The following is a 15,140-nucleotide window of genomic DNA, read 5'->3' on the forward strand; positions in this document are numbered from 1 at the left end:
ATCTCTCCGCGGAGCGAGACCGAGGGAGGGTAGTTTTGATTTATGGAGACCGGCCGGCAGATTTACGAATATCAAATTCGCGTTTAAGGGGGGTCGCGATGGTGCCACCGTAGAGAGGGCTGCAAAAGCTACAGTGCCACGTAAGGATGGGCCGCGTCTCATGTGTGTACATTACGCGAGAATTTACAGTGTTGTAGGGCGAGCCAAACGTTGCGCATAACTTTCGAAGGAAATGAGGGAGTTCTTATTGGTCCCTGCCAAGTCTGCCGAGGAATTTCTAGGGTACATGCCCTTCGCGGCCGTAATATCGGGGTGGAATGAGTTTCTAATTAGGTGGTACTCTGACAAAATATGTATTAGCCGCCTGTAACTAGAATGATTCTTTCACTCTTAATTTTAAAACGTTCTTAAGAGAAAATAATGTCGCAATCTTTTGCGTGTTACGCGAAATAAATTAATTGTCGCTGAGTAGGTCCAGCGTGAACAGCAAGCAGGTAGAAATTAAACGATCTTTTCAAATTCGTAGGCTTGTACATTATTTGGCTCACCCGGCCAGAGCATCGAAACAACCCTCGCCTGGGGAAGCTACTCCCGACGTTTAATTACGCGTCCCTCCCGTGAAGCGACGAAGGTTCCCTTTCATTAAGGCAATAATTTTAATAATTTTTATCTTTCCGTATAATCTGCCTAATTAAAATTACGCTTTGATCGCGCCACAGCGCGCCCACCCTACTTAATACCGCTTCTCCGAAGGCATTTTGCACTGTCTGCCAGTTTAATGTATGGATTGTTTCTTATATCTCCTCGATATATCAAATCTGTTGAAGCATTATAGAGAACGTTTAATAAACTGTTCGCAATTCGCTATTATTAAGATTTTTGTCTTAAAGAAGGATATCTTAAATGTAAGACATGAGCGGCACCTAATTATATAATTATAAATTATATAATATAATTCCTTTTCGATCGCAATACATTTTTTTTTTTTTTTGAACAGTGATTGTAAGGCTTAAAAAACGAAAAAGAAAAAAAAGGAAAGAAAATAGTATCTTTTTAAAAGAAAACTAGAAATTCATGAGTTGGGGAAAAAAACGTTGTATTAAGCAGAACGTCTTTTGGAAGGCTACGTTATCGGCGCGCATTTCTTTAACGCTTCTCGTTTCAGCCAACACTTTTGAAAACTTTCCAACCCGCTCGTCCCTTCTCGCGCATCTCGTTTTCCACGGTAGCCGGCGGCTCGTCCACGTAAAAAGATCCAAAGGGCTGGAAGTTGTTTAGTAGGTAGATCCGGAAAAGCCGAGGGAAAAGGAGAGAGAAAGAACGAGAGAAAGGAAAAGAAAGGTATAGACCGGCACGCGGAGGCAAAGGAGGCAACGTATTCAAATGTTGATGAAATTGACCAGACGCGCTTTGATCTGGCCTCTTCAAATATTCGCCAAGAGATTGAAGTGAACATCTGAGAAGAGCGAGAATTATCTTTCCCGGACGGAAAAAGACGAGAGCGAAGGAGATTCGATGAGCGCGCTTCACTGCGCGTACATCATTCGAATATTTACTCGCAGTTGCTGATTATCGCGCGCGCAAGTTTTTCAAACAGTGGTCGAGATAAAAAAAAACTTTAAACTGTGAAATAAAAAAATTGTACAGGTGTAAAATTTACCGCCACATGTTAACGATTAATACTTTCAAGTTTCACGTTATATAAATAAGTAAATTTTTCTTTTCTTTTTTTGTTATCAAAAAGAATAAATTATTACCGTGCGAGAGAACGTTGTAGAGGTAATGAAGTATTTCTCGACGTAATAAACGAGCCGTCGTTTTTCTTGATACGAGCAACCTGAAAGTCGCAGACTTTCTACAAGTTCGTACGTGTCAGTGTATAACATTTGCTCCCCATTCGAGCGAGCAGTACGCGCATTAGTGTGCTTTATGCGAGGAACGGCTGCCGCGAAACGAAGGTAGGGTATACGCTCCCCCCGGTGGATTTAATATTTAAAAGCGCATCTGAAATATGTCGATTCTAGCACATAAACACGAGAGGCCACCCTGCACCGACTCGCCTCTTAGGGTCGCTCGGAGTGTCTCGCATGATTTATTCGTCGCGTTACTAGAACCATGAGGTTTAACCGAGACGGAATTTGCATTCTTACGTATATCCTCAGCCAGAACTATTTAAACGTGCAATTCAGTAAGCTTTGACATATAATTTCGAAAATTACAGAGAATTATTTGTACTTGAAAGAATATAACGAGTCACACATTTCTACCGACGTTTTATTTGCAAAATTTTTATTTCAAGATTTTTTAAATAATTTATATATCCGGTTTATTTGTACCAAAACTATTTGTAATATATTTCGTAAATGTTTCTAATTTATACGAATATTTTTGTAATTATAAAGTATTAAAAAAAAATATTTTATAAAAATTAAAAGTAATGATAAAATTTCAAGATATAGATAGAATTAATATGATGGGCTTTCATTGCAAAATAATTGTCAGAGTTTATTCTTATGTAATAATTAATTAATAAGAAGAAAAATTTACATTGAAGGATTAGGATATCAACCAGAATGTCAATCGAATCCTTCGCCTTAAAGTCAATTTCTCGTCACCATCCTCAGGAGCACCAATGGAAGGTCGATAAGAGGGCCGCCCCCTTCTGGTGGCAGATCAGCCCGCAAACCGCAAGGTGCCACCACACCCCCAAAAACCACCCCTGACACCCCCGCGGCCAATGATCGGGCCTAGCCACCCCCAGAACCACAAACCAACCGCAAGACGATGCGCAGAATCGCCTCGCTCACGCACGCACCGCGCATTCCAACCGCAAAACAAAATGGAGCCCAGGAAACCGCTAAGATTTTCAACGGCGGCGGTCGACATTGGAAGCGACTCTCCGAGATAACAAGTGCAACGAATCGCGAATATTAAACGAAGAGAAGGATTTAATAAGCGGAGTACATTTTGTAGAAAGATCTTGGGAAATCTTCAAACTGCTTATTGATAAATAATTAATACTTCGTCTTTTGATGATAAAGTATTCTATATCATATTTAAGAGAATCGCAGGAGAGATGTTCTGATAGAGAATAGCTGCCTTGTGCGTTAACATGCTATCGCATCACGTAATATATTATTCATTTGATATAATAATTAGTCTAATATTAGTTTAATATGAGAGTAAAAAGAAGAATAAATTCTAACAATATTTTTCATTTTTATCTTGAAAAAAAAAAGCGCACCACCTCATACTCATTGCCATCGTGGAGCGCATTCATGCAGAAATCATGTCGTGCTTCTACTTTATTCCCCGCCGGGGGATCCGAATGGCCGTCGTCAGATCGCAACGATAGACTAGAATTTTTCCGCGAGAGTTCTCACGAGTCTTGGCACCTCGCGGAGGTGGGCAACCTGGCAGGTTGCAGCCTGGGGTTCTGAGGTACCCCAGCGTGGCCGTTGTGGCAGCAACTGGGGGAACCGACGCACCACCCGCGGTGAGGAAGGAGGCGAATGCGCGGCCGAAAGGGGAAAGGGGTGGCGGAGGGTGGCCGAGGAAGTGTAGGAGGGATTTTGAAAGAGGATCGGTGGTCGAGGTGGTAGTGGCGGAGGTTGTTGGAGAAGGAGATGGAGAAGGAAGAGAACGAAGGAAGAGAAGGTGGAGGAGGCACAGAGTCTCGTGGAGGAAAAGGTGGCAAGGGGTAGAGAGCGAGAGTACAGAGGTGAAGAGAGAGAAGGAGGACGCGGTGGGCCCCGGGGGTGGGTTGCCTAGCTACCGGCGAGACCCGGCCAAGATACTTCGAGATCTCTCTCTACTGCTTCAGGTCAGGCTCGCATATTTCTCCAGCGCGTTTGACCAGGTTCTTTGGAGTCGGGAGATCGAACGCAGAGAAATGGCTAACCGACCGAACCGACGATCAACCAACGCTAGGACGCTCGTGATTCACGCGGGGACGCGGCGAAAGGACAAGGCGCGGCTGACTGATTTTTCAGAGTTAATGATTACTAATCGCGCGAATATAAAAATTAAATATATTTATAATATTAAGATGTATATTCTTTCTCTCATTTTTTTTTAGAAAATATAAAAAAATATTTTCTTATACTTTCCTTTACGAAAAGTGATATTAAGAATTCATTATTTATCTACTTTTACATGTAGTAGATGTCTTGCAAGATATATGTATATATATTTGCTTAAATTATAAGTATTTCTTAAATAAAACACTTTTTTTAGTTAAATATATTTTTGTCAAATAAAATCACAAAGAGTTTAGGTGCATTATTCGTGAATAAAATAGAACTACAAACTTTTGGGCTTTTGAATAACTTAATGAGACCATTCAACACATCAATACAGAAGAATTCACGCTATAATTCACTACAAGTTAAAGTTTGTAAACTTGTTATTAATTACAGCCACATTTTTTATTGAAAGAAACTCATCGTCTTATCAATCTTTTTTCTTAAGACGATACCGGTGCCGCCCTCGTACGAGGAAGACAGTAAAGACATTTAAGAATACTCACCCTCCTCTCTTTCTCGCACCCTTCTTTAGTTCTAAGAAAACATCACCCTCGTGATAAGGTAGCTTACCAAAAGGTCGGTAAAGGACGAATTTTAAAAAAACGCATGAAATTAATTACTATAAATGAAATACAATTTATCAGCAAGCTCTTTTATTTAATATCTTTTAGATATCCTTTTAAAATAATTGACCAAGTAACGTAAACATATTTTCTTTTCGAAAACTCTGTTCTTTAATTTCAAAAAAAAATATTCAAGAATTTAGAAAAAGAGAGAGAGGGAGAGAACAGTATAAAGACTACTATTTCAAAATTTATATTTTTTTATTTATATATTTGCTACTGAATCGACGTAAGATTAGGGGTTGAACGTGGCTATTGAACTTGGGGTGAAACGAGTCGGTAAGAAAGAAAGAATAAGGATATTTTCTTAAAGAAGTTGCGCCGCCGGCAAAGCGTCTTTTAAGAAACCGCTGGTACACTTAGTTACTATCGAGAAAGATGGCACCTACTCTAAAGAATCTTAACATTAGACATCAATGTCTTGTCAAAAAAAATTTTTTTTTTCTGCATTTATAACATAAAAAACAGTATATCGCTTTCGGCTGCGATTCGCTACAGAACTGTTATTAATATCGTTATATTTAAATATCTCGTCCTAAATTGTTGCGAATGCAATTTTACCTCGAAATCTGAACACGCGAGAGATCCCAGAACCTCCGTACAAGCTTTTTCCCCGACGTTTCCTCTTTTTCCGTTCCTTTCGGCATGTCTGCGTTTCCGCCGCGCCGCACGAAGAACAAAGGACGGCTTCACGGTCGGTTAATTTAATCTAAGCAAACATCATATAGATGGTACGGGAATGTGTTTCACGCGGTGTCAGGGAGATCGAGGAGGGTGGAATATATTCAAACGCTGTACGAGTACGCGTGCAGGGACGGGGGTTCCGCGGGCCGTGGATCTAGATACATACGTAAGTACAAGAGTATTCAAGACGGTGCCGTGGAACGATGTTTAGCATGTAGATGAAGATCTTGGTAATCAAGGACTGGCGGCCCCGCGGGCATACTTCGTCAAGTCTCTCTCTTATTTCCAGACATCGCCATGCGATGCACGAATCGGCATGGAATTTAATATGGTGCTTTCTGTCTAACAGTTTCGCGCGATTTTTTTACAATATAAGCATTGCATACTGTTGTGTGAATTCAAATTTTGAAGAGATTTTCACAAATGATATCCGATAAATTTTATATCAAAAATAAGAGTAGCTCACGTTTCTAAATATCCTAAATATTCCTAAATAGCTGCTTTTATAACAGTAAAATTGGAAAAAATTATTTTGTTTGCTTTATAACAGTGATATAAAGAATGAGAATAAAAGAAGAGTAATGATGATAATAATAATTAATCAATCTCTAATTGATTTAATAATGTTTCTAACTATCCTAAATATTCCTAAATGGCAAATCTTATAATATATTTCTAAATAGTTTTTAAATATCCTAAATATTCCTAAATGGTTACTTTTATATAACAGTAAAATTGGAAACAATTATTTCGTTTGTTTTAATAATCGTGGTAAAAAAAAAGAGAATAAAACAAGACTCAGAGAAATTTAGAAATAATTTTTAAAAAATTTTAGAAAAATTTAGAAATATGTTATAAGATCAGCCATTTAGGATATTTATAGAAAGCATTATTAAATCAATCAGGGTATTGAATCAATCAGAGATTGATTAATTATATTGTTATTATTACTTAGCCGAATATTTCAATTAACAAAGAAGAGAATGCGACGTTTGTACGTATCCAGCGATATCTCGAACCGGAGCCGTATCTCGTTCGAAATGATCGGGTCTCGTCGTCCGAAAATTCACCCCGTAATCGACGGACAAAAAGTAATTTCCCATCGAGCGCGACAAAGGGTGATTTTGCATGGGGGGGAGGTCGTGTCGGCGATAGCCACGGGGGTGGCAGTGACCGGTGCGTGTAACGACCACTCGCCCCGTCACCGCGATCCCCTCGCTGCCACCACCGAAATCACCCTTCCCTTCCCCTGCACCGCCGCCGCCGACCAAAGCGAACGTTTACGGGAACGCCACGTGCGCTCGATGCGTAGAAAAGATGTGGGAAATGTACGTACGTGTGTACAACGCATTCGATCCGACCAGTATGTGGGGCTCTGGGGCATTTTTTGTTCGTGCTTCATCGTCCCTAATTTTTATATCGCCGCGATCAGTAAAATGCGTTTTCATAATTAAAATATTGTGTATTATATATATGATGATTGAATAAATGCATCAATCAAATTCAGTTATATGAAAAAGTATAATATCAGTAATTATTGTGATTCCCCCCTTTCAAGGAAAAAAATATATATCAAAGAAATTGTGAAATTTTTCGTACATAACTGCTAGCTTATTTATCTTAATAATATAACTACGGAAATGAAAATTAAATATTCCTATCGATCGATTGCTTTCAAGTTGTATGGCTCAAGGGATTTCCTCATAAACTATGTTGTGCGTTGTAAAAAATTTAGCACATCCTCTTACTACTGCTGCTCCTTCACGTTTCATTTCCTTTTTCACCGAGAAGCTGGGTCGCGACCGCATTATAAATTACATTACAGCAAATTATTGTTCTTCATTACGCAGGAAATGCACGGAGTTGCGACAAAAGCGTTCAACATTCGAGAGAGTCGCCACGATTCGGCCCGGTTTCTCTTTGTTCGAGGAGGCGATATATCGCGCCGCACGTCCCGACGACACCAGCGAGGACAGAGGACGAAAAAACAAGCGCGAAAGAATCGCGCGCGGAGCAAAACGCCGACAGAATCGTGGATTTAAAACGCGGAATCGGTAACGCGGCGTAGCTGCGGGACAATAAATCGGTATGGCCAACTGCGCGCTCGAGTCAACGAGCCGTGTCCAGTTTGCCGCCCCTTCGGGCAGCGGGTGTCCTCGCGAGGGGGAAGAGGGTGGGAGGGAGAGAGGTGAAACAAACGAAGGGAGGGCGGGGAAGAGAAAGGGTAGAGCCGCCGCGGGGAGCGGAAGGGCAAGAGGGACTATCCCGACATTCACCGCATGCTATTCTTCATACTCCATTATCCGTGCTCTACTCCACTCTACTCCATTATGCCGGCACCGCGTATAAACGACGAGTCGGTACCTTCCACCCTCCGCGTTCCCTCCGGTCCGCCCGACGCGAACCACCGTATGTCCATCAGGTCGCCCGTCGTCCTCTACCCTCGCTGTGTGCAACAGCGATAAACACCAGCCCGTACGCGTCTCTCGACTCGGTTATCGAATGAGAAAAGTACGCACTTGCTACTTTAACGCAGATCGCTTCATAATCCGCATCAAATCTCGTCGGAATGTATTTTTTGACCTACCAATTTCGACTTCTCGTTTGCGTATCGCGAGACATCGACGTTTTAATTACGAATGTTTTTGACATAATTGTAAACGATGGAAATGTAATTTGATATTAATTATTAAGAGCTTTCGTAGAGAAATTAAATAATGCCCACCCAAAAAGATTAAAGTTGTATCTTTACAATAATTTGCGATACTCTGTTGTCTCTTTTTGCAAAAACATAATGTTATATATTATTATTATCAGTATCTCTGTGCGTTTGTAAAACTTATATAGTTATATAATTAAAATTGACGAAATATATTGGCATTCGAAAATTTGTTGCCAACGCTTCAAAAATACATCGCTATATAGTAGAGCGAGTCGTATGCTATTTGATATACTTAACTCGATGTACTAAATATGAAACGTGCCTTCATCATATACGTACATATGACTTGGCCCGAGGCAGACGCGAATTCCCCTTCCGAGACTAGGTTTAATTAAATCTTTTGCAAATTTGCATATACGCACTTCCGTCAGTGAGAATGCTTTAGAACCCTCGGCGTTACCGAGACCCCTGTAGAGATTCGTTTCCACCTACCTTATGTAGATCTCTGCCGCGCGTCCTCTCGAGATGATGATAATCTGCGCAAAGGTGACTTGGAGAGAGCAAGGATACGTCCAAAAAATAAGACACTAAAAAGAAAAAAGAAAAAAACAAACTGTGTGAGTATATATCGACATCAAAGAAATAAACAGTTTTATAAAAAATATAATAATGTATAATCGCCACGTAATAAAAAAAATATGTTTTCTCTAAATGAAATCCTAGAACGATAAAAATTCGAGGAATAGGTGTACGCAGGGACAAGGAAAATTCCAAGAGAAAATAGTCCATCTGTATCATATTTTGAAATACACTTTTACTTCGATTCGGTCAAAAACTACGATAACAATAGATCGGTAGATATGTATATCGGAAATCATTTTCGGAAACGCGCAGAGCGCCCGTCGCCGGCTTACAAAAACGGATAAGCTTCTCGCCGGCGCGGTTACGGTGCCTCTCGCGAAATCATTTCGCGAGTCGTTTCCCGAGCGTTCGTTTCGTTTCTTTAGCGGAAATTTCGATGTAAGGTCTTCGATGCCGGCACGTTCGTTCATTCGTTCGTTGAATATACTTGCGAGAGCTTTCTCGCCGCCCGCGCGCTCCTCGCAACGACATTCTCGCGCGACGGGTAAACTCTTTCGCCTCACGTGAATCGAATCCCATTCGATTTTATCGTCGGCTTGACCCGAACGTGACCGCACGTGACAGCCTTTCGCTGCCGATCTTTCGAGATAATTTAGGGTCGCTGCGAATATCTCGCCGAAAGCGCGAAGCCGGATTCCTTCAGACCGAGAGGTATTTTTTTTTTCTTAATGGGAAGAAAATCTTCGCGGATCTCGAAGAGGAAAACTGAACTGTGGAAGATATATATATTTACAGAGAGAAAAAGAGGAGGCTTGATCGCCAAAGTCGCACAGCTTTGACGATATTGCACGATCCCGCAGCGTTCGCAATTATACTATGAAAACGTAATAAATGAAATAAATTAAAACGATAGTGATTCGATGAAACGGCAATGGTCTAGCTATGTACATATATATACATCCTGCGGATATCAATTATAATAGTCGTCGTCATCGCCACTTTCACACTCGCGCGCTCACTCTCTCGTACACAATCCGCTTAATTACAAATCCTTTCTCTCCCCCCCTTCCTGCTTCATTCACTCTCCTAAAATTCGTTGGCGCGAGAAACACAACCGGTAAGAGAATTTTAATTTCCCGAAACTTTCCGGAAGAGCGTACCTCGGACTCGCCCCGAGTTCCTTTCGGATCAAGTTTTAATGCCCACTAATGTTCGTCGTCAAGAATCGTCCTTGACACTGGATAGTTTTCAAAGAATCACCATGTCACACTACAAAATTATCGACCACTTTCGTCGTAGCGGCCGAGAGCTTGAAGAGCGATTTTTTTTTTAAGCGTTACTTTTCTCTTGTCTTCCAAGAGTTCTGCGGTCTCTCGACGACCAAATTGCTGGATAAGAAATTACTTTCCTCCGCCTCTCAGTACGGTCTCCAGACGTTGTTATCTGGTCTAACTTCTTCTTGCCTCACGCTGCAACTGTCCGCGACAGCCCTCTGTTCGGCGCTCTCAGAATTCTGGAACTGATTCCCGTAAAGCTGGGAGTAGAGTATGCTGGGCAGCACACCGGGCGTCGGAAAGTAGTTGCCGTAATTCTGCCCGAAACCCTGCTCCTCGTGCACTGGGCTCTCGGTCGTGCTCGAGTCGGTGGACAGAGATCTGGGCGACACGTAATCCTGATACCTCTGGCTGGTGGAGCCGCCGGTCATGAGGCTGCTCAGCGGATCCAGCGGGTCAGACTGACCCGGTGTCGTGGTGTCCGGTACGACTGCGACAATTCGAGCAACGAGAAGCTACGTTCAATTGGAGTAGAGACAAACACGTCGATCGAGTTTGACTCTCGAGAGCTAAGAGCCTCGAATCCTTCGAATCAGCTAGATTTCCAACCATGAGGCACAGCCGTGTTCCACAGTAAATTTTTCTTTTTTTTTTTTCTTTCTTTTTTTCTCATCTGGCAAGTTCCTGATTATAATTCAGCGAGTATGATCCCAATGAAAGTGTGCGACTTTGATCAAAATTCACATCAAAGCTTTATTTGTCGAGTCAAATTTATCGAGACATTATTATGACAGGCTGTGACGATTGAGCGATACCCCATGGTTGTTCGTTTGTCGAGACCACAGCGAAATTCGACAATAATCGTGCAGCAGGCTGAACTTACGAGACGAAACCGCGGAGAAGGCATCCTGCTGCGGCGCGGAGCCGGTATTGCTGGTGCCGGATGTGACGGTCGAGCCCGCCGTCGAGTCCGGTGCCGTCGGCGTATTCATGGAGGCTGTGCCGGCAAAGGACGCCAGCGTGGATGACGGCGGTGGTGGCGGAGGGGGCGGCGGTGGGGGTGGAAATGATGCCTGTGCGGCACACGACGACAGGGGGCCCGGGAGGTAGCCGGCGTAGCCGGCCGTGCTGCCGTACCCCCAAGAATTGCTCGCCGTCAGGCCAAACTGTGACATGTCTAGAGAAACCTTCCGTTGCACGTCTTGCCAAAAATACGAAGGAAACGAAAGAACGGATAATTCGCGCGACGAGAAAGCAAGGAAACGCCTTTGTACAAAAATATAAATCGAGAAAGCATCAGCGTCATCGAAATACCAGCCAGCTGCGAAAAAGCAATCAACGAGCGAGGAGACAGGTAGCACAAAGAAACAACACGTGTAAGAAAAGCGGGCTAACACACAAATATCGAATAGCAATTCCCGGCAGTCGCGTCGAACGAAAAAGATAAATAATAATTGCGACAATCGGATAAAGCAACAGAGGGATGAAAAGGCAACGGGGAAATTTTCGCCGGATTATATGCCAATTCGAATCACTTCACGAGATGCATCGGCGGCGGCGGCGGCAGCAGTAGCAGTAGCAGCAGCAGCAGCAGCAGCAGCAGTGGTCCTGTGCGACCCTTGGCGGATGTATTTTTGCGGGGTATAGGCAACGTCCCCGATAGATTTTCCAATGAGTCACGGGGGTTGAATGCAGAAAGGACGAGCACGAGAGAGCATTCGCGAGAGGGACACGGCGGGATGCGAGGGAAACGGAGGGGTACATCGAGATCAAAGGGTTGGTCATCTCTTCCCCCCCTTACGTTGGCTGGGGCCAACTCAAATAACCGAGCTCGCCTCGGCGAGCGCCACCGGACCGTCGTCACGAGAGCTAACCCTAAATACTGCTACCCGCCTACGTCCGTGCTTTCACGTCCTTCGGCATTACCGGATTCCTTGCGGTCCGAAGAGGAGTCTCCCTTTTTATGGAAAATCGCCGAAAAGTTGCGCACGAGTCCGTCCGAAATATGCGGGGATCGCTGGGGGGTTCAAATACCGGATTGAATCCTCGCCTCGAGCTCATTTCGTCTTTCACAGAACAAAAAACTAATTGTTTTCTCGTATTTTTTTTTTTTTTTTTTACAAGCATATATCTTATTTTATAGCTTTATTAATCATATCGAAAGAAAATCAATAATTTATCAGTATAACGTACAGCATATGAACTTTTATAATTTTATTATAGAGAAAAATAACCGCAGGGCAAGTGTCTCTCGAAATCAAATTCGCCAAGCTTGTAGTGTGAGAATAATACGGCCGCGTACGCGTATTATCGGACGACCAGATGTCCGATGAGGGGGAAAAAAGTTAATAAAGGAAATATTCGGCGTGCTTCGTATTTTATCGGGAAATTTAGTTAGAACAGCGGAGCAGTCAGCCCTCACGTCTGAGGTAACTCATTAAAATGGCCGATCTCGAATTATTGTTTAAACTCTTTTTTTTCTCGTCTCTTCTTGCGCGCTAACCGGAACCGTTTATCGATGTTATCGCGCGCCCGAGAAAAAAGTATTAAAAATTTTATCGTGCACCGAGATATCGCGTTCGCGCGTGCTCGTCGGTCCGATTTGATCGCATCGATCAGAGACGCGATATTAATCGACGATCGAAAGTTTCTTTTTTTTTTTTTTTTCCTACAATTAGCTAACATTCTCTCTCGACATTACTTTGACAACGTGCTTTGCGCGCAAACTCGCGAATCTACGTTATAAACGCGGAGAGAAGGTGAGGCTGCGCCCCCAAAACAGGCAACCGACTGGGACGCGCTTCCGTGGCAACCCCTTTAATATAATATTTAATCTAGCTTTGAACAGGCTTGCGGTTTCCGCCTCTGAAGCCGAGAAGCTAGCTGCCGAGCCTATCCAAAAGCTGTGCTTCTGTACTCAGACCAGTAACAGTCTGGTTGAAAATATTCCCGAACTCGACAGAAGCCGCCCGTTCGATGACAAAAATTATCTAAATTTCATAACACAATTTAAAAAAAAACGAAAATAAAATAAAATAAAAATATTTCTTCTCGGATACAAGTCACTATTTTACATTTATATCTTTGATATCTTTTTTGCACGCTTTAAAATTGTCAAATATTTTATATGAGAAATGGCGCGGTTAAAGGATCACTTACATCGAAGAAAAGCATTGAGAGATGGCGATGTAACACAAAAAATAATACACACATGCATAAAAACAAGTCATATATTGACGAAACATTCAAAGCCGAGCTGTGCGATTGAGGGTTACGATCATGCGGGGACTCGGTCGATTTACTTACTCTGACAATTACCGGGCATCGCGTGTCTAAAGGAAGACAACGGATCCCTCGGCTGGAGCGGATTCGGTAACGGTTGCAACGGATTCGGCAGAGGTTGCAACGGATCCACCAGAGGCGAGGCAAAGAACGGGCCGCCTCGTTGCGAGGCGAACGCGAAGGCGTGAAATTGTTGCTGCTGCCCTAAAAGAGACAGCACTGCGATCAACCGTGCGCCTGTCCACTGGACCTCCGGTACACGTATCAATCCGCCTATCTCGTCTACGCGTTATTTTCCTCGAAAGCGAACGTCTCGGCACAAGCCAAATATTTTATTTACGCAATTTACAAATGATTTTTGCAAATGGTATAATTTTTTTCCGATGCATATAGATTAACGTAGAAATAATTTATACGCTTTTTTTTCGATTGCAAAAAGTATCGTTCATTTACTGAGAAACGACAGACGGAACGATACAACTAAATGCTGTAGCCGTCCCTTCGAAAGCCGAATGAACGAGAGGGAGAGAGAGAGAGAGAGAAAGGCATCGATACATTTTATTTCCCTGCGACGGTGTCGCCAACCCAATTAAAGACGTCCCAATAGGCGGACGTCCTATCCGGCTGGCTAGAGGTCACCGCACAGGACAGCCGTGTGCAGGTTCGTTCCCTTCCCCTAAAGGCAACGATCCAACGCGGAAGGTACCGGAGGCCAGAGAGACCGACACGAAGAGGGTAGCAGGACGGAAGGGAGGTGGCGGACTCCCGCCGTCCTGATAATCCAATCGAAGCCCTAATTCTAACTCGGCAAGCCGAAATTCCCGCCGGTTTGCTGAATAGGGTACGCTCGATCCGGGGACACAATGGGGGCGCGACGGCGGAATACCGACGGGTACCGAGAGACTAACGAGATCCTGTTAAACGACCGGCGATTCGTGCACGCAGGACCTGAGAGGAGCCCCGGGAGAAAATTCTATAGATCGGATACAGGTCTCCTTAGGTAGAGCGCCTTTTTATTCGCCTTTTAAAATCGTTAGCCGCGACATGAATTTAACGTCAATTCAATTATCGAAGCTATCTCTGCGTACATCTACGGCGCGATGACGAAAGAATTAACGCGCGATCAAAACGCGATCAAAAGAGCCGGCAAGGCTCTTGAAACAAGGATTCGTTTCGGTAGTTTCCTAGGATGCCAGCTTGATAGATTTAATAAATTATGCCGCTCGACCCACGAATTTATCACGTCAGCCTAACCCTTTGAATTCGAAGCGCCGTTCTTCGCAGTATTTCATTAGGCGTCGAGCACTCGTGCGACCCTTCTGATAGTTACGCGCGCGATCGCTCGCTTTTCTAAACGGTCGGAACCCCCCGTTACTTTCTCCGTTTAAACGAGCTAACGAATAATCAGCGGTCAATTTTTCACTTAATCGATTATTTCGGTATCGTTTTCGATGAGAGTGTATTTTTCAAAAATACTTTGAGACATTTTAGATTTTTTTTTTATTATTATTGATTATATTTTGTATATTCCCGATTCATTGCAACCCGCGCGATGGCTTTTGACAATACTTTTTTTTATTTATTCTTTCGCGGATTAGAAGGCAATCCGGCGCGGCGGCGTGATTGGACAAAGTTGTAAGTTCTCGGCAAGTCGCGGCTATCGATTTCATTGGACACCCTCTTTGCGCGCCGTGACTGCCAGGGAATTTCTCGAGAGTTAGCAGCTGGCAACGACAGATCCTCATTTCGTCCCGTCGGCAATCCCCGGGCCCCCTCCTCCCCCGCGCAAGCCGCGTCCCGAAATCGGCTCCTCTCCGCACGGATGGTGAGCGCGACGCTGCTCATTTTCGATCTTTCCCATCGTCGCCGAGAACCGTTTCTCGTTTCGTCAAAGATGCGCGCACACATCCGCGAACCTTCGGATCCCGAACGGGCGAGGAGTCTCTCTTCGCGAGGAGTATCCGGAACCCGGTTGAGTCTCCCTCAATCAATTTCCTTGGACCCCGCA

The 15,140-nt window shown here is 43.6% G+C and overlaps 1 protein-coding gene across 6 annotated transcripts in view; it reads right to left on the bottom strand.

Annotated features, from left to right (window-relative positions):
• Positions 1-8,799: 8,799 nt before the first annotated feature.
• The window catches only part of LOC145935099 (uncharacterized), an 83,258-nt gene continuing 76,917 nt past the window's right edge, over positions 8,800-15,140 (bottom strand). For 5 of the 6 annotated variants that reach the window (XM_083036168.1, XM_083036166.1, XM_083036165.1 and 2 more), the window contains exons 5-7: positions 13,157-13,351; positions 10,734-11,027; positions 8,800-10,340 (exon numbers count right to left, since the gene is read on the bottom strand). In XM_083036168.1, coding sequence (XP_082892294.1) covers positions 9,994-10,340; positions 10,734-11,027; positions 13,157-13,351 — 836 coding nt within the window. In that variant the 3' untranslated portion in view covers positions 8,800-9,993. The remainder of the gene's footprint in view (positions 10,341-10,733; positions 11,028-13,156; positions 13,352-15,140) is intronic. The other variant, XM_083036169.1, reaches the window with a different exon arrangement.

The sequence above is a fragment of the Prenolepis imparis genome, unplaced genomic scaffold (assembly GCF_030444845.1).
Source record: "Prenolepis imparis isolate NDT839.2.m4 unplaced genomic scaffold, iyPreImpa1.0 SCAF_4, whole genome shotgun sequence".
NCBI lineage: Eukaryota > Metazoa > Arthropoda > Insecta > Hymenoptera > Formicidae > Prenolepis > Prenolepis imparis.